The 18,622-nt window shown below is 41.4% G+C and overlaps 1 protein-coding gene across 9 annotated transcripts in view; it reads right to left on the bottom strand.

Annotated features, from left to right (window-relative positions):
• The window catches only part of DYNC1I1 (dynein cytoplasmic 1 intermediate chain 1), a 174,844-nt gene that overhangs the window by 78,963 nt on the left and 77,259 nt on the right, over positions 1–18,622 (bottom strand). For all 9 annotated transcript variants that reach the window (XM_015853636.2, XM_015853639.2, XM_015853637.2 and 6 more), the window contains one exon: positions 2,598–2,687. In XM_015853636.2, coding sequence (XP_015709122.1) covers positions 2,598–2,687 — 90 coding nt within the window. The remainder of the gene's footprint in view (positions 1–2,597; positions 2,688–18,622) is intronic.

Here is an 18,622-nt window from a genome sequence, read left to right as displayed (position 1 = left end):
CAGAGCAAATTTTTACGGCTGGGTTATAAATCCCTGAAAAACAGGATTCATAATGGAAGTGCTGACACAGCCTTAACTACTATATAGCAGTGTGAATGGCGCCACTATAATATCTATTAGAGATTCTTTAAAAAGTTTGCAAAATATTGTCTTGCCTTGCAGAGGAAAAGAAGCCAGAGTACTTAATGCCAACATAAACATGCTTTTAACCCATTATGTGCTAATTTGCAGAAAAGCTATTAATTCTGAGTAGGCGCACAGAGTGCACTACCGACAGGAAATGTTCTTAACTCCTGTTTGACTTGTAACATGGTTTTAATCACTTCCATGAAACACAAATGATGGCTTCAAACTCTGAATGTTGCTCAGAACATGAGAAGGGTGATTACAACAGAGAGGAAAACAGGAATTTGTTGGCAAAAGGGCTGAAGCCAAAAGGGAAAGAGCTACACCAAACAATAAAAATGGGACTCCATTCACTGTCGACTTGGGAAGATTGCTTCATTTGACTCACAGAATTTAATGCTAGCCACCAGCATGCCACTATTTAATCTCTGTCATGACATATACTACAGGTCAAGCTCACTTTCTATCAGGCAATGAACACCTTTTCTTCTTCCCTGAACTCAGTCAATTGTCAGCACCTCACAGAGCCGGTTCAGCTAAACAAGCTGTCCCTTGCTTTTGCATTCTGCACTTTGTGTGTGAGGGATTGGTGATGAACTAATTCTGCTCAACTACCATTCCCATGGTCTGCTAGATAGGGAAGGGAAGCACGCCCCTCAAACTGACAGAAATAGAAGATGTTGGAGATGGTGCTTGGTCAGCAAAGTACATAAAAAACTTGCTTGAAAGCCCAGGAAAAAGTAGAACAAATCAATTCTGCAGTGCATTTAGATTCTTTCTTCTTCATACAGGAATTTGTGCTTTCTTCCTAGCTAGTGTTATTATTACGTGGAAATAAATGGGGATGGGATCAATTGTTAGCTGAATCCTATAGGGCCATTCAGCAACAAAGAACAGTGCATAACTGCAGTGATATCAGCTTTTATGGCTTCCTGTTGTCATTAGGAAAAGAGATACTGTGCTAGGCCACTGATTGCTAGAACTTATGTGTAAGCTGACCCCACAGTTTTAGGAGGAGAGATAATTTTGGGAAAAAATCAGCTTTTCTCTACTGCTGTGCCTCTTGTTTGTGTCTTTGCAGGCTCTTCTGTGACTCTTGTTTCTGCTGTCTCTGCTGCTCCTTTCTGCCCAGGCCATTGGTGAGTGTGGGAGGTGAATGAAGCAGAAAGATGTGAAGGGGAAGGAGTGAACTCCAACCTTCTCATTTCTCCATGACCCAAATGAACAATGGGTATCGTAGGATTTAGGAGTAGATGATTTCCATGATGCTCTTAATATGGAAGGAAGATTAATTCATAATCTTGTATGGCTAGTACTGCAATTCACTCCTGTGCATGCGGACAGTAAAAGGCAGTCACTATACACCAGAGTCCAGTTTTTCTGACACTGACATAAACCATGCAGACTCCCCTGGATGAGACAGAAGCATCCACTGCTTATTCACAGTCCCACAGTCAGTGATTTCATGGGCTTCTCTGTACAATAACTCTGCATTTTTTCTATAATGAGTCTGTCTTGTGAAAAACAAAACCAAGGTCACAGTTTCGATAATGATCACTACTTGGGCCCTACCTGAGGAAGTAAGTTACCTTTCAATAAGGTGTACAGCATAATGAGCAAACCTGGCAACAAAAAGCTAAGAAATGTTGGACAAGAAATTAATTTCCTCTCATAGTGAATTTGCTGATTTTTCAGCCCTTTTCCAAAATTCCACACAAAAGTCAATACTCCAGTAAATTTCCAGATCGAGAAGAACAAAGAAACATTACATCCTTCTGATTAGGAAAGCTAGAATGGGTCAAAGTAAATGGGAGGCACCTGGAGCACCTAGTGTGTCCAGAGCAGACAACCCACTTTGACACAAGAAAGAAGTTGTAACCTGAATTTCTGTTCCTTGTAACAATGGAGAATGTCTCAATCCAAAGACATAGAAGACCAGGGTCTGCCTGGCTTCAGTTTTAACCTTAAGTTCTCTGGGGAAAGCTCCCACACAACATTTTGACAGTCTACATTTTCCACTGAAATGGTATTCTGCTGGAAGATTCCTGTCCCCACCAGGTTTAATTTTGCCCCTCTCAAGCAGACAGACAGTTATGGGCTCTAAGTACCTTTGAAGATCAACCAGCTCTCTGGAGCTGCTGGAATGCCCGGCATTCACATTTTAAATCTTTCACTTAAGTAGGCTGTTTAAACCAGAGGACAAGTAAGCACCAGTCCTGGAATCCAAAAATCTCTACTTTGGTTTCCAAATTATGAGGACACGTTGCTTCTGCTGAACAGCAGAAATCCTACGCTGGGTCACTGGGATACAGTTTTTTGATTTTATGCCACTAATGTAGCCCTGAATCAATAAAACTTGTGACCATTTCATTCTTGCATTGTTCCCTATAAAAGAAGTACCTGTGGAGTAACTATTTGCTGAATCAAGTCATTTAAAACTGTAACAAAACTATTTTTGTTTGTTCAAGTACCTTCTTTCGTTTCCTGCTTCTGGTCTTGATTTTCCGTCTCCAAGTCATCCTGTGCTTTTGGTTCCACCATTTCCTCATCATCTTCATCCTCTGAAAAAAAAAGCAATGAAAAGGAACTGTGAGATTCTCCACTTCAAGGGAAAGGGACACAATACATCTATCTTTTTTTTACAATCATTATCTGCTACTAAGTAGAGGTAAAGCAAAGAGCACCATAAGTGAAAATGTTTACTTTATACTCAAAGTGCCCCTTTTGGGAACAGACCCCCAGACTGCAAGACAATCTCCTAACACAGGGCACCTGCCACTTGTGCTCCCTGTGGCAACTTCCCATCTCGGATGTCATCTGAATATCTCCTTGACCTTGGAGATGACTTCTTGGATGGCATGAGAACAGATGCAAACATGTTTCAGCCTGGCAGCTATTCCAAAGTTGGGACACCTGTTATCCAGACACCTCATTTCCAATTCAATTCTCAGCAGATTAATTTATCTTTTGACCTACAGGAAGGGGTTAAATAGAAATATGACCTCAGGTCAGATGCCACTGGTAAGCAAATAAGCATGGCACAGTTCTGAAAAGTCATCACCATCAACGAGGGGAACACAGCAACCGAAAGCAGTATTTGAAGCTTAAGAGCCATTCTTGCATTAATATGAATTTAATGAACACTAAAATTTGACACATGTCAGTTAGTACTGCCAGATGTTTTAATGACCTTTCCTGACCTATGCAAATGTCTCTCTCCCTTCCCCTCTTTCCCCACATTGACATGTTCTTGTTTTATTCAGAAGGGCAAACCATTCCTTTCTTTATGCCTGTCTGAAGTTACAGCAGTTCTGACTCTCAAATCAAAACATAATGCGTTAGAGCTGGAAAGACAGACCCAGACCTCCTTACTTCTTCCCACCTTGAGCAATGCAGAGAGCCCAGGTCCTTCATTCAGCCCACTCACACTCTCCAGAGCGTACAAACACAGCCTTCTAGATTCAGTGAGCTACTAACACTGAAAATAGAGGTGATACAAAAAGCAGGAGTCACAGCAATTAACAGTGAGGACAGAGAAGTCTACGGGCTGTGCAAGGATTATTCCGGAGGGGTTCTGGAGCAAAGACATAGCATCAAGGCACAGTAAGTACTGGTGCACTGGGTGGGTCCACTGTGTGAGGGAACAACATTATCCTGGCCTCAGGCATTCAGCCATCAACAGAACTGTGGTAGGTCCTCTGGGGCTTTCTGAGCAACCCATCTGTCACCGTATGGCCCATCAGGACATGGCCTTCTGCAGGCTCACTCACTGCTCTAACACCAGCACATTAACAGTGGGTCTGGTGGCAGCAAGTGACATTATCATGATGCTCAAGCTGCTCAGCTACCAGCACCTTCTCCTGTGCGGGCTGGCTATGATCAGCCCCAGCTTCTCACAGAGATGTTGCCGCTGACAGGTCACATTCAGCCAACAGTAACACACAGCTGCATTTTGTTTTCAATAATCTAATAGGCACCGTTCTATTCCCATCACTTTGCCAACCCTGGGACTCCTCCCTGAAGCCTACAGAGTGCTGGCTGCTAGCTGACATCTCAGCTACAGAGCATGACTTAGCCACAAAACCAAGGAAGCATCTCAGCCTGGGCAGTATGCTTTTCCCTTTTGGGAAAATGATGAAATCTTGGCATAAGATCTGCCATCATTCCCCCTACTCATAGTGAGTTAAACATGGAAAGCTCAGAGAAAAGGGGAAAATAGGTACAACGTGCACTCACTTTGATTCCTCACTTGGCAATCATATTTCCCTAGGTACCCTATCTATTCCTTGAAAGAACTTTTAGTGAGCAAACCAGGGCATTTAAGTCAATGGAGTGCATACACTGCTCTGCCCATTGTCTTAGCTAGCATCTCACAGCACCAGCAGAGAGTCAGAGAATGTATCTCACCATGTGTACACACAGAGGGGTAAAAAGGTCCATCTGTTCTCAGCCTAGCAGGGATGGGGATGCACAGAGGAGAGACAGACATTCCCAGTTTCAAAGAACAGATGAGAAGTGTGAGAAGAAAGAGCTGTGACCTGCAGAGCAAGAAGGGAATACTGTGCTAACCACAGGTACGCATGCATACAGATAGGATCAGAACAGTGTACAGATATATGCACATAGACACACTTATGGTAGATACCTAAAGAAGCCAACTCCCACAGGAGTTTTGTGAGTCTTGCTTTACAAGTTCTCATTCCCTAGAGCACCAGCTCTCGGGGCTAGTTGTTTATTTATGGATATAAGCTTCCATTTTTAACCTGTTTCCAACCTGTCTGCTTGCACGGGGAAGTTTCAAAAGGTGAATGGTTTGAGAAAACAACAAAAAAACCTTAATACTTAAGTGAAAATCTTGTGATTTTTAAGGCAGCATGCTATGCTTTTCAATGCTTGCTTTGTAATTTGCTAATGCATAGGGACAATGTTGCAAATGTGAAACCTAAGAATCTCTTTTGCAGCAAGTTTTCAGGCTGTAATGAAGTAAATATATTCCTGTCCTGCAGAAGTTCTTGACCTCCCTGATTTTGTGTGCCAAATTGTTTGCCTGTCCATTGCTCTTCCTACTTCTAAAGCAGAGGACAGAAGGCTACAGTGCAGCTGGAGTGGGGGCTGTAGTGATACTTCAGCACCTATTAAGGTAGATCTTCTTTACTTCCCTTCTTTCCCCTTCTGGGAACAATCAAAACCAAGTTTCCCTAGATTTCCCTAGATTGCAGCAGGAAGAAGAACCAAAGGTTATTACAACACATGCCATGCCTTTTTGTCCAAAAGAACACACATCAATATATTGGTTTTACTGGGAAGGCAGTGCAAGAGCTTGTAGCAGGTTTGATACAGTTCAGATGTCATTTATTTACAGAGAAACGTATGCATATACAAAAGAAAAAGTTCAGCTAAAAGAATGATATAGTTGTGAGCCAAATGCTAAAATGCTCGTGAATGCCAGAATTTGGATTGCCTGGGCACGATTAGCCCCCTCCGCTCCCCACGTGTAGGCATGATGACATCATTCTGGAATTTCCTCCCTTTTGAGTGCTTGGCCTTATTTTCTGGGTGCTCACAGGAGACACACAGAGTCTGAAATGAAGGGAAGCTGAGCTCAAGTGGGCCTGTGCTTTAGAATATAGCATAGAAATGCTATGCATACAAAAGTGTCCAGATCTCTCACTTCCAGTTTTGACTAATTGTTGCCATTCTGACATTTTTGCCCCTTCTCTATGCGCTTCAGCACTTTTGCGTGACTATGCTAATGTTGCACAGGATGCACCAGAGAAACAAAGGTTGGAAGGCAATCAGTATTCCATGTTCAGTGTAACATTTGGACATGAGTTATGAAGTCAGAACAGAGAGTGGAAGGAAACAAGAACTAGAAGGGTTAAAAAACTGACTTCCCACTGACTGGTAGAAAATGGAATCTCTTGAGGAAAAAAATCTCCACGTGTTATCATGTAATTAAAACTGTATCATCACAGACATTCAAAAGGGCTAACTAAGGATACCCAGAAAACCTGCCTTCTAGAATAACCAATGTTACTTGGCTTTGAAACCTGAATGTTTATTTGCCATTGTTTCTTTTCTTTTTTCTCTTTTCATATCATTCACTATTTAATGTTGATGTATATGCATGCTTGCACATGTTCATAGCACATACATTTGCGACTGTACATAAGGATAGTCATACATACAAGCAATTGACTCTGCATATTCATATACCTTACACAATGGGAAATGCTTTGGCATTCATTTTCCTGTCTTTTACTTAATGAGACAAAGATAACAGCGAGTGTACATTTACTGAAGAGTGTGTGAGCATCTACATGCCTAGCTGTTTCCACATACACCAGTTAGTCTGCATACGCCATAGCAGAAATTGTGCAGGGAAATGACGACAGCCCTATAGCTCTTGAATACAAATAGCCTTTCCCTATGTAAGAACATATCTGGTGTGAAGGAATTCACAGAAATGACTTTTCAACAGCTTACATAGCAGTAGTAAGAGTCTCCCAGTCGTATTTGGCAAATAGAGTTGCTACTTAGACCAGTAGTGCTACACTCGGTTCAGACGATCTAAATCAGAACCCAAATGTCTATTAAAGGAACCACATGAAAAAGAGCTAGTAATGAAGAAATGTATGGCTACTGTGTAACACTTCTTTGTAGATCTCAAAGGACTTCGCAAAGAGACCAGTTTATTATGCCCATTTACTATGCTGAGGCTGACGCATAGACCCACTCTCTCTGTAGGTCGCTCAGTAGAACAACAGTTGGGTGGAGAAGGAGGGCTGACTTCAGAGTTTCAGCTTAGAATCCTGCCCACTAAGGCCACCCTGCCTTTTACTGTAAATAAACCATTTCTCAATCAAAATGATCACTAAGTGCTTAGGTTAAACAAAACGTTTGTCTGCTGAAACTGGTGGAGCCTTATGTGGGATTAATACAGACCAACATCTCTGGACCAAATACCGTTTCTTCCAACTCAGAGCCTGATGACCCTCTGGGCTCTTGGAGCTGGCCAATTAGTCCTAACAGTGCTTTGTTTAACATAATGAGGTAAAAACAGAGTGCTTGTTCTCAACTTGTACTTAGCTTTGAACATTCTTGCTTCTGTTGCAGGCCAGAAGGTGGTCTCACATGTCTAAAAGGCTGTTTTTATCCCCCCACCTACAGAAGCTGCTCTAATAAAAAAGTATGACATCTTTCTATAAACCTGGTTTTGTTTAATCTGTACGTAAACTACTAGTTTTCAAATGCTGCCTAGCTCCTGTGAGTCTGGTCTTTTGCTTGCCCTCTGCAAGGATAGAACACCATTTTGCAATCCCAGAAAAAGAAGGGGGAAACCCTGCAAACATGTGGCTAACTCACTGGCACCTGCAGGGGAAAAGCACAGATGTGCTGAACTGAGCCAAGTGTTCACAGAGAGCACAGATATCCCAGGAAGTCATGCCTCACATTTGTACAGAGCAGGATTTATCACTACTTGGGCTTTCCAGTGCTTTAAATCACTGTATTTATTTTTACAGCTTACAAAAACATACTGGGCACATTCAGGGCAAGCCAGAATACAGTAATTGCATCTAAGAAGACTTCATACAACAATGGCTTATGGCTTTAATTCTTTAGATGAATATCGTTGTACTTGGGTGCATATTTTATCTTTGTTGGTTGCCTGAATTTTGGATTCCCACTTTTAGGCAGTCAGCACAGGTTCTACTCAAATAGTTTACTAAACAGCTTGTTTTTGTTTCTGTTTTTTGAGTTTCTGTAATTACAAGCATCTGCTTTCTTAATATATGTGCTACCATTTAAACAGCAAGAAGCATGCTGTGCATTCTTCTTGGGATCAGGACTTCTATCTCCTCAAACCTGCACCTCTGAGATAGTTAATAAGCTGCAGCTTCTATTTATTGTTTTAAGTACTGACAGATATACTGAATTAGACTGATGGCTCTGTTTTTAAAAGCAAGACTTTTACTAAAGTTGTATCTTCAAAATAGCAACTAAAATAGCACCACAATCATATATTTTATTGTCTAAGTCACAGATATACGAGAAGGCAGCAGGTTATTATATGGAGTTTTATATCAGCATCAGCACTCCCTCGGTGCATGAGAAAACTCGCTTGTGAATATGAGACATTCAATAAAATCGAGTGTCTTCACAAGAAGCAGACTTGATTTTGAAACTGTGAAATACTAGAAACTGTTGCATCACTTTTATATTTACAGCTGTTCAAATTCATTTTGCTGTTTCTGATATGAAAGAATTACACTGAGCAAGGACAAGCGCATCATGTTTACACTGACATAAGCCCGGATCAAACAAGTTGAACGTTGTCGGCGTTATGCTGAGAAAAAGTTAAAACACCGTCTTTCCTCATTGACTGAATATTTTCCAACACTAGCAAAAATATGCAACAAGTAAGGAAACACAAACTTTTCAAAAATAGGACTGCTTGACATTTCACATTTTTGAAAATCTATGATTTGCAATCTGGCTGAATGGCCTATTTTCATATAATGTAATTTTTTGAAACACGTCCAGTTTTTCTCTTTCATCTTTTGACTGCTCTTTGAAGCACGAAGAGAATTAATTCATCAGTGGGTTCTGTTTGCAGAGTGGGATGTGAGACTGGACGTACACTGGGCACATGTTAGTCATCCCAGATGGAAATATTCTTGCATGCAGGCTCTTCTTGGCAATAGGCAGCTACCTCCTAAAATGTATTTCAGTTAGCCAAAGCAAGGAAGATTACTTACTTACGAATACTGAAAAAACAGAGGTGAAGAGATCCTAGCCTAAGCTCTGTGCAACATGCAACAAATTTCCGCTTAGAATTTCATGTCAGTCTGAACTTGAGAGCACACCGCATAAAAATCATACACATGCAAGGTATCTCTGCCCAGTTTCCAGAAAGACTCCTAACTGAATAGAAAGAACATTAAAAAGTTCCAGGTCTATTTTCAGAATTCCCCATCCCTGATGTAACACTGATGTATCTTGTCCTTATGAACTAGTACAGATAGTTGTGTTTTCTACTGGCATTATATCTGCCATATGAAAAAAAGGGCTTTAGAAGAAAGGACAATATTGGATGAATGTATGTCTGGAACCACCTTATTGTCATGACACCCAAAGGACTTGAATGCATGTGACATTCCTCCTTTGGTTTCCATCTATACTATTCATTAATTAGAAAAACGGTCTACCTGTATCCTCTTTGTTCACAGTTCTTCAACAGTAAGAATAAATCACAGCACTATAAGAACGGCCTCGTTAGCATCTTCCAACTCCCTTGATTATCTTCCTTCACCTTGTTGTGGTATGTTACTTTCTTTGTGTATGTAAAAAAGAGGCTGTATATATTGATGGAATGCAGACTGTATGAGTAATAATTCTTTCACCAGATTCAAGTATAGTGACTGAATCTCCTTGAAGAAAATACCTTACCAAAATTTAACCACAAGATATGTATCAAATATATTATATATAATGTTGGGCATTTATATATCACTGTAACGCAGAAGACCGGAGGACATTGTTTCTCTAGAATTAACACATTCAGCCTAACATCTTCTGTGGTTAGCACACCAGTCATAATACACCAGTTTTAAAAGTGCAGGACTAATAGAAAAGACTGTAGGTCTTATCGTTTCTTGCAAAATGACATTCTACTCATGTACCAGTCTGCCACATCCCAGAAGTGTTTTTCCCTTCTACTGCAGTGCCAATCTCTACAAAGGACCCATAAAAGGCAGGTGATACCACTGGGCATTACAACCAGTTCCCTAGAGCCTTTCTCTCAGGCTTCAGCTGTTCTTATACCAGTGCAATGCAGGAAATATGTATTTCACATAGAAAACAAACACCATAGCCTGACAGACTGAGAGGAGTAATTTAGCTCAGAAAATTTATTTTGCCTACAGCATAGGCTGTGTCTGTATGGTTGCCACTTAAAAATTTGTCCCGAAATTTACTACACTTCCCTTTTAAAACAAGTACTCCATAAGTAGCTCTTACTTAACCTTTCTTTTTAAAGCTCTCCTTAACAATTACTGCATTCAATTACTCGTAGTTGGGGAATTCTCAGGTCTCCTCATATATGATTTCTCATAACCATCTCCTGGTCTAGGGTTTCACCACTTAGCTGCAGCTCCTGTGTCTCTTCCCAACTTGTGTCTGCAGTCAGATCTCTCCTTGGTACACTGCAAAGACAGATCTTATTTTTCCACTTTGTGACAAATGATAGACTCTCACAGCCAAATGGCAAGGAAATGTCACAGAATTTTGTTTTACTGTAGCATTTCACAAATGCTGATATTAAACTACCCAACTCTGTTCACATCTCTGATTGCAAACCTTCACACTAGTTCAAGTATTAAAATCAATGCCTCAGAACGTAATCATTTCTTTTCTAATTAAAACGGAAAGCTGCCTCTGATTCTTCAGGGAAGCATTCTTCTAAACCAAGAAACTGATTTTCCAGTTACTTGGCCTGCTCACAGTTTTCAGTTGTGGTGAAAGTCTCAGAATTCAAAGTGTCCCTTGTTTTTAGTTTCTGGTCGGTCTAGACCAGACATGGATTTTTCTCTCCTCTTTTGGACCGTTGCAACATCACACTGATTGAAAGCATTTTTCAGTCCCCAGAGAACTAAACTGCAGAGAGCACCAATGGAGTCAACACCTCTTCAAGCTGATTCCCTTTTCTCCTCTCCTCCCTCCCCAAAGCTCATGTTGAATTCTATTGTGCTTGAAAATATTCCAGTTGGAAGATGTAGCACAAAAAGAAAAGTACAGAAGTTTCCTTTTCTTGGCCATGGTTGGGTCTTCAAATAAAAATGCCAACATGAAATAATGGCAGAGCAGCAGAAGCTTACAGCAGCATTTACAGGCTGCTAGATCCCAAACCAAATAGTATAAATTTAAAATATCCTGCTGGAGTATAGCTCCAATAGCGTTATCCATTAGGGAAAAAAGCAATAGGGACACTTCATTTGTGTGGACGAAGAGGGATTTGCTAAATCATGTGGATTTTCACAACCTCTGAAACCTGGAAGAGGTTGTTTATTCCTCAGGGAGCTGCTGGCAGAAATCGTGCCGTGCCAGCAGCACAACAGGACTCCTGCCCTGGGGAAGGGCACCCAAACACGTGGCTGATCTTGTGGATTGGGCCAGCTCAAGTCATTTTCAAACCCTCAGATCATGTAATAGTGTTAAAGCACAAAAGCCTAAGTACGTTAATGAAAACCAGTCCCCACAACCTATGGCAGTAGTAGCAATTGTAAAACAAAAGCCGCTTTCATACTACACAAGCACACACACACAGATGATGTATCTGGCATTCACATGGTGCCTGATTTGCAGGTTGGTCACAGAAGATCACTGCCTCAGCTGGACACTAGATGCTTGAAACCTTAACTACATGGCAGACCAAGTGAAACCTATGGGATTTTTACTGCTAATGCAGAGGCTAAGACTTTGTAGACTCTGCAAGTCATCTCTCCTACTTTCTGTCATGCTTCTGCTTGAGTAGGATTACAAGATCTTGCCACTGTGGAGTAAATTAATTCTCTATTTCCATATTCTGACTTGGTCATTGAGGCCACACTAATACAAGTTAGGTCAAATGCTCAGCTGGTGCTGAGCTGAACTTCTCTCGGCATTGGCTCTCAAACATGGTAGGCCTTTAAGAGCTTCTCCCTTTATTTTTATGGATATGAAGTAACATTTTGGCCCCAAACCCTAAAATTAATTGTATGGCTACATGGTTGTTCTCATGGCCATGGTTTAACTTCAGCTTTTCCACACATCTCTCTTGCTTTCTCTTTTCTAAGGCACTTAACAAACAAAAAGCAGTGCTTAAAGCATTTTCTCTGGTAACTTCAACATCTGAGAGCACAAATCTTTGCATTTATACACAAACCTCAACAGAGAATAGCAGAGACAAGAATGCTGATGTATTACAAGGATAATTGGAAAAAACAACTATATTCATAAACAACTACCACAGCAAACACACAAAAACTCCCTCTTTGTCTCCCTGACACAAACATACATACACTTTGCTCAGCACTTTAAAAATAACCATTAGTCATAGGGCAAATGCATTTTACATGAGCAAAGGTTTGTTCCAACATATGTCTTTAAAAAGGCAGGCAAAAAGCATTTTATTAAAATGTTAAAACTACAGAAGAGCAGCTGGGTGAAGGCACAATGATTTGTGTTATTATTATAACAGGCACCAAGCGGACTCTGCTTAATTCGGTTTCCCACTGATGCTGTTTCACCTTAGTCACTGGTGTTAGCCCTGATTTGCATCAGCCTGTGTGAAAAAGGAATTCCCTCTGACAGTTTTGAACTTGCCATGTTTTAATTTCACCCTTTCTGTGCACACAGAAGCACGGAGGCTTCCTCCCCTGCTATCTATCTCAGTTTCAGGGATACCAAAGGCTGTCAGCAGGCAACACCTTTCAGCAGCAGGGAAACCAGGATGCCCTAAGCAACTCCTAAAACAGCTGCGGATGGTGGAATAAAATCCTGGTCTCCAGCTTATGGCCAGACACCGCCTCTCCTGGGCATATGATCAGAGATGCTGTGGAGGCTGCTGGGCCTCCCTCATTGAGAGCAGCTGCTCACCACACAGCCAGCCTCCCTGGGCCTGTTGCACCCCTTCCCAGCCCTTAGTCCCCCTCTCTGTAGTATGACAGTGGCTCTGGCCATTCCCAGCCCTCTTTCTGCTGGGGCCCATGCTTCAAAGCCTCCAACCCACACAAAGGAAGGCCTCTTCCTTCCTCCCAGCCTCTCTCCAGCCTCCATGGCATCGATCTTCCTGAGGCTGGCATCAAAAATCCCCTACTTGCAACTGCGCGGGTGGTGTGTGTAGACAGCCATCCCCACCTGCAGGTATCTGTTTGACACAGAAATGCCTTCTGATTTGGATTCCCAAGTTAATGCTTCAGGGTCTTTACAGAACTTGGGTCTTAATATTCTTATTTAAAAAAATGCAAAAAACAGCTCTCAATCCCCACAAGTCTCCATAGATTGCTAAGGTTAGAAAAGCCACCTCAGCCTGGAGGGCCAGGGATGCTTTTCTGCATGGTGTTCAGTTTTATCAGAACTGAGCAGGCAGACTGCATCTGCACTTGGAATAAGGGCAAGATGAAACTGCAGCTGGGCACTGCAATTTGCTTCCTTGTCTCCAGTTTACAGTTGTGATTCACCAGAAAAATCATTTCTGTGGCTACTTTATATCTTTCACACTAAGCAAAATGGATCTGTTGAAGTGCTGTACAAAAGGCTGTCTCTAAGGCAAAATATTCCCTTTTCTACCCAAACAGTGTAAAGGCAGCTTGCAGGAACACTCAGCTGCAGACATGGGTGTTAAGTCAAGAGAACCACATGAAAATGGAGATAATCACAGAACATCCTGAACTGGAAGTGATTCAGAAGGACCACCAAGTTTACCTCCTGCCACCACACAGGACTACCCAAAATGCAAACCATAAATTAAATACAGTAAACTGGGCTATACTGCCTCATAGTCTTTCACTTGGAGAGGCTTCTCTGCATACACTTAGGAAAGAAAAAAAGGAAAAAAAACACAAACCAAAACAAAAGAAAGAAGCAGCTGGATTCAGCTCCTACGTCCCTTCAGCTGTAAGACAAATCACAGCTGCAAAGTTTACATGTGTTAAGTGGGGATGCCACAAGCCAATCTGCAATGAGGTTGTCATCCTCATCTGAGGAAACACAATGTGCATACATGCCAATGAATTCACCGCAAGTGAAGCATTTGGCAGAGATAATTCAAAGCACGTTGTACTTCATGCGTTGACTGTTCTATCTGGAGCTGATCGTGAAACCCAGAAATGCTGCAGCCATCAGAAAGGTGCAGCCTCACAAAACCTTTGCCTTTTATAAAATATAGCCACCGTCTTCATGGAAGGGGAGAGATTAGAAAAGGTAAGCTGAAGAGACAGTGCTAGAAGTATCACAGTGGCATGTTTTGACTGTTTATGAATAAAACGTTAGGGGTTTTCCATTAAAAAGCATTTCTCATTTTGTACTTTTAGCTTATTTTAAAACATGAAATGAAGAAATCAAAATTAAGAGATAGCATTTTTTTTTGTTAAAACATGCTGCTACTGACCAGACTGGAAAATAAGGCAACGTTTTATTTGAGGTGGAGTTTGAGTGTAGTCCTTCAAACTACAACAAAATTCTATTTTGAAATGTCACATTACACAACACTGCATGGAGAAGGGATTCCCAGCTCTAAGTGGTACCCAAGTGATACAGTCTTAGCTGAGGTAGGTTTTTTTTTGATCTGATATTAGAGCAACTCAGAAGTACACCCTGGGAACACACTACTGTGATGCGCCTCTTCTCCTCTGATCTGAGATTCCATCTCCTACAAATTGAGGCTAATCAATTCTTTTAGGTGGGACAAACTTCCATTACTAGGTGGCTCCGAGCAAAATTCACATCTTCCTGAGAAGACGATAACTGACACAGTTGACAAATATACATGGAGCACATATGAAACACAGCTCAGTACACCACACCCTCCCCAAATCAGGAGGGAATGTACAAATGGGCATTTATCACATTTATCACTTCTGAAGGCTGATCTTGCCTTTTTTCTTTTCTTTTTCATGCAGAACTCCAAATGAAGGGGACAAATGCATCAGGAAACCAGCAAAGTACAACCAAGCACAAATCTCTACCTATGTCCCTTGCATGGCAAAAGGAGAATCACCTATGCAAGTCTGATATGCTTCTCTGAAGCCATTGTTTTAGTTGCTGTACCGTTATACAGCTGGATAAAAACAAGAAAATCAGCACAGTGGAGGTGTTTGCTTTGGGGTTAGACACTGGGGATAATGCTAAATTCAGCAGCCACAGCAGAACAAACAGAAACTGTGAGCTTTCCATCACACTAATGAAAATTCATTCAAAAGGTGGAGTGTAACGTTCTTCGAGAAGGATAATTCACATAAGCTGTGCGATTCAAACGTTCGTGCCACCACAGCAGCTCCACAGCACCTCAGGATTTATGTTTTATTTCAGTTTTCATCGGACTGCTCATGAATGACCAGTGACAAAAGAGCATGTGTGCATTTTTCTTTTTCACAGGTCCCGTTAATGAGGACTCTGTTGCATTAAGACAGTCAAGACTGTCTCTGGCAAAACGTGTTGAACCAAGGTGTTTGCGCCTGCATAAAATTAAGCCACAAGTAAAGCACTTATTTCTGACAGCAGATTTATAATAGCAAAATCCCAGCAGGAATGAAGAGTTAGAAACCACCGCTATAACCTTTTTCATAAACTTCACCTTGATTTAGTATCTCAAACAAGTAGCAGGAAAGGCTAACAGCAGAGGTAATCCTATCATCTTTTCTCTGACAGCACCATTCCATCTTTTTTGACTTCCTCATGCTGCTAACATGAATTCAAATCATCTGTGTTTAAAGTTAAACGCAGTGATTGACAGATCTTTGTAGTCTCAGTCCGTACTGAAGATTATTCTAGATACCTATCAGTTATTACTACAAGCCCTGTCTGATATTCAATACCTACAGGGAAAATTGTTTTTAACGGTGTAATATCTGATCTATTTTGAAAGCTATTTTAAAATAAGAAACTAACTATAACCAGGTGGCTAAAATCCAGACAGGTTTTTTTATGGGTTGATTTCTGGAGGGAGAAGGTGGAAGATAACAGCAGAACTCTGTTATACTGCAGTAACAACCATGATTCAGAGCAAAACACAGACAAAAATGAAGCATTTTGTTTTGATTCCATGACATCAATCTCTGAAAAAAACACCTATTCAAATAACATAGGGCACAGCTAAGTTTATGGGTTTGTTCCTGTCTTTTAATACAGCCTCATGACAGCATGTGCTGCTATGAAGTTACTGCCGGCTTTCACAAACACAAGTCACGTCAGAGCCCAGCCACTATGCTGCAAAACTGGGATACTGCAACAGACCTCTGGGCACACATCTCCTGCTGGGACACAAACAGAAAACACAGCAGTGAATCAGTGAAGGGACAGTAGTACAGAAAAGCAGCAGAATATCCTCTTTAATTAGCAGCCCGTAAGCTCAGCACTGCCAACCCCACAGCTGTGATGCAGCTATCAAATATAAATTCAGTTCTTGATTACAGAGTTACAGGACAGGCTGGATACAAGCAGAGGATGAAAAGTCAGTTAAGTAGGATAGCACTCCAGTGGTGCCACACTCACAGAGAAGAAAGTGGAAGTAGTGTCCTCATACATGGGCAGACCAGTCCCAGTGGAAGAGATGGAAGAACAGAGGGAGAGCTGTGCAATGTCAGCTGCAGCACCTCTGGTTCCCTGAGCCACCTCAAGGCAGGCTCATCCACGCCCTCAACTCATCCTTCCCCTCCACTTGGTTTTACATCTGTCACTGTCAGACTTTGAATCACTTCTGGTTAATGACACCCTCACAGAACTTTATTTTCCCTGCCTTGCTGAAATTGAATAACAGGAGAAGAAGTATGAGAGAAAAAGCACAAACAGGCACAAACAAAAGACATTGCCCTCAAATTCCACCACTTTTCAGAGCTCCTACTAACATGCCTGAGATCACACCCAGATCTTCGTGAACCTCGATTAACTTTGTGCTCATGATTAACTGAATTTGAAACTGCAAGAGACAAAGACCTAACAGTGCTGCTCGGTTCAAAGAGTCTTTCCCAGTTTTGTGACTGGGATATGAAGAGCAAGCACAGTTAGTGTGTTTTGGCTGTAAATCATGGTAGGAAAAAATAAACACAAGTGGGGAATGGAGCTTGTGTGTCTTGGGCTAGATGGGGTGGTTCGGGCTGCTGAATTCCTGGTGGTTTTCTCAAGATTTCATTTATCCCCTCTGTATGCTTCGCAATGAAAAATAAGTACTAAAGAGATGAAAATACAGACTTTTTAAAACCAACCTCAGTGCCCTAAAATCAAAGGCAGTAAATGCATCAGTAAATGCAGCAGACATTTGGCTAAATCTGAAAGTCATGAAGATGGGCATATTCCATCAACAGAACTGACAGCTAAAAATAATCTCACATAGCAATGTGAACAGAAGTTCCTTTTTCCTGCACCGGACAAATAAAATCTGATTGATTATAGCATTCTCAGTTTTGCAGTGCTACATTACATGGGAGCCTGAAAGAGGATGATGATTTAAATAAAAAAGATCCTCCTCTGTTTGTCAAGTTGTCATTTTTCCATCTGCAAATAATGAAATATAAACTATTCTGAAAGGGAGAGAGATGGAGGGGAATGTGTTCCACGGATCTGTGGAGAACCACATAGAAACATATACAGAAAAAGAAGCTGCAGCACGGAGCACTTCCTGACCTCCTCTTGGCTACAAGTCTAAAAGAAGTCTCCAAGGCAAGAAGCATGAAAGAGCTTAAACAAGAAACCCTTCAGAAGTACAGCTCTTTGCTGCATGAATACCACAACACAGGGAAAATCTGCTGTGTAGGAGTACAGTCCTCCCACTTGAAAAGAGCTGGTAATGCCATCATGTCACGGAAAGATTTTCTTCATGGCTTTTGTGCATTGAAGGCATTAGCAAAGTGGAAAAAGTGTGAGCTGACAATTGTGCGAAAAGAAGGGTTTCTTAATTACACTGTAAAATATGTATCATTTAAAGATGCAGTAGTGGTAAAAATACGTGTCGTCCCATAGAAGTGGATCAAAAATCAGTGCAGGTTAATCTAGCAGACATTTTCACTGGGTAAGGCTCTCAGGAGCTCTTTACAAATATCAAGGAGATGGCACATTCATCAGTGGAACATAAATAGTCCTGCCGCTCTAGTTCCCTTCTGCAGTATTTGCTCTCTGTCTGGACCCCTGCTACAAGTTAGTCCACAGCTCAGCATTTAGCCTAATTTGGCTTCTGTTGTCCCATTTGTTCACCATTTCCACTTCACTTGTGGCAGACTGCAAGTTAACAGTTAACCAGTGTGGACAATCAAGGCTTTCAGGCTTGAGTACTGGCTCAAATTGTGCACCCTCACGACAACATACACAGCCCAAGTGTCAGAGACGAGAATTGAAACCTGGGCTCTGTATTTTGATCTGATGTTTTACACAGGAGGTTGTGTGACTAAATTAAGGTCTTAAGCATCAGGAATGCAAAAAAGATTTCCCAGCATTTGAACCAGTACCACTGCTTGCAGACTACAGCAGGACAATGCCAGCTTTGCTATTTAGTGCCTTCCTGGGTATGCTGAATATGAACATATTCATTCATACTATTTCTTTCTGTTACACATGGATTCATCACTGCACATCATTTTTCAATTCCAGTTGGTGTAGCAGTCATCCCACTGAGCCTGCCTACCACTATTAGAACCAAAGAATATTCCTCACAAATGACACAGACCACTTACAGGGTAAAAAGTCCTAACATGAAATAAATGGCAGAGATACATTTTGCTCCCTGTCCTCCTCATGGAATTCAGAA

The sequence above is a fragment of the Coturnix japonica genome, chromosome 2 (assembly GCF_001577835.2).
Source record: "Coturnix japonica isolate 7356 chromosome 2, Coturnix japonica 2.1, whole genome shotgun sequence".
Taxonomy (NCBI): Eukaryota; Metazoa; Chordata; class Aves; order Galliformes; family Phasianidae; genus Coturnix; species Coturnix japonica.
Note: the sequence above shows the minus strand (reverse complement) of the source record. Positions and strands in the feature narration are given on the sequence as shown.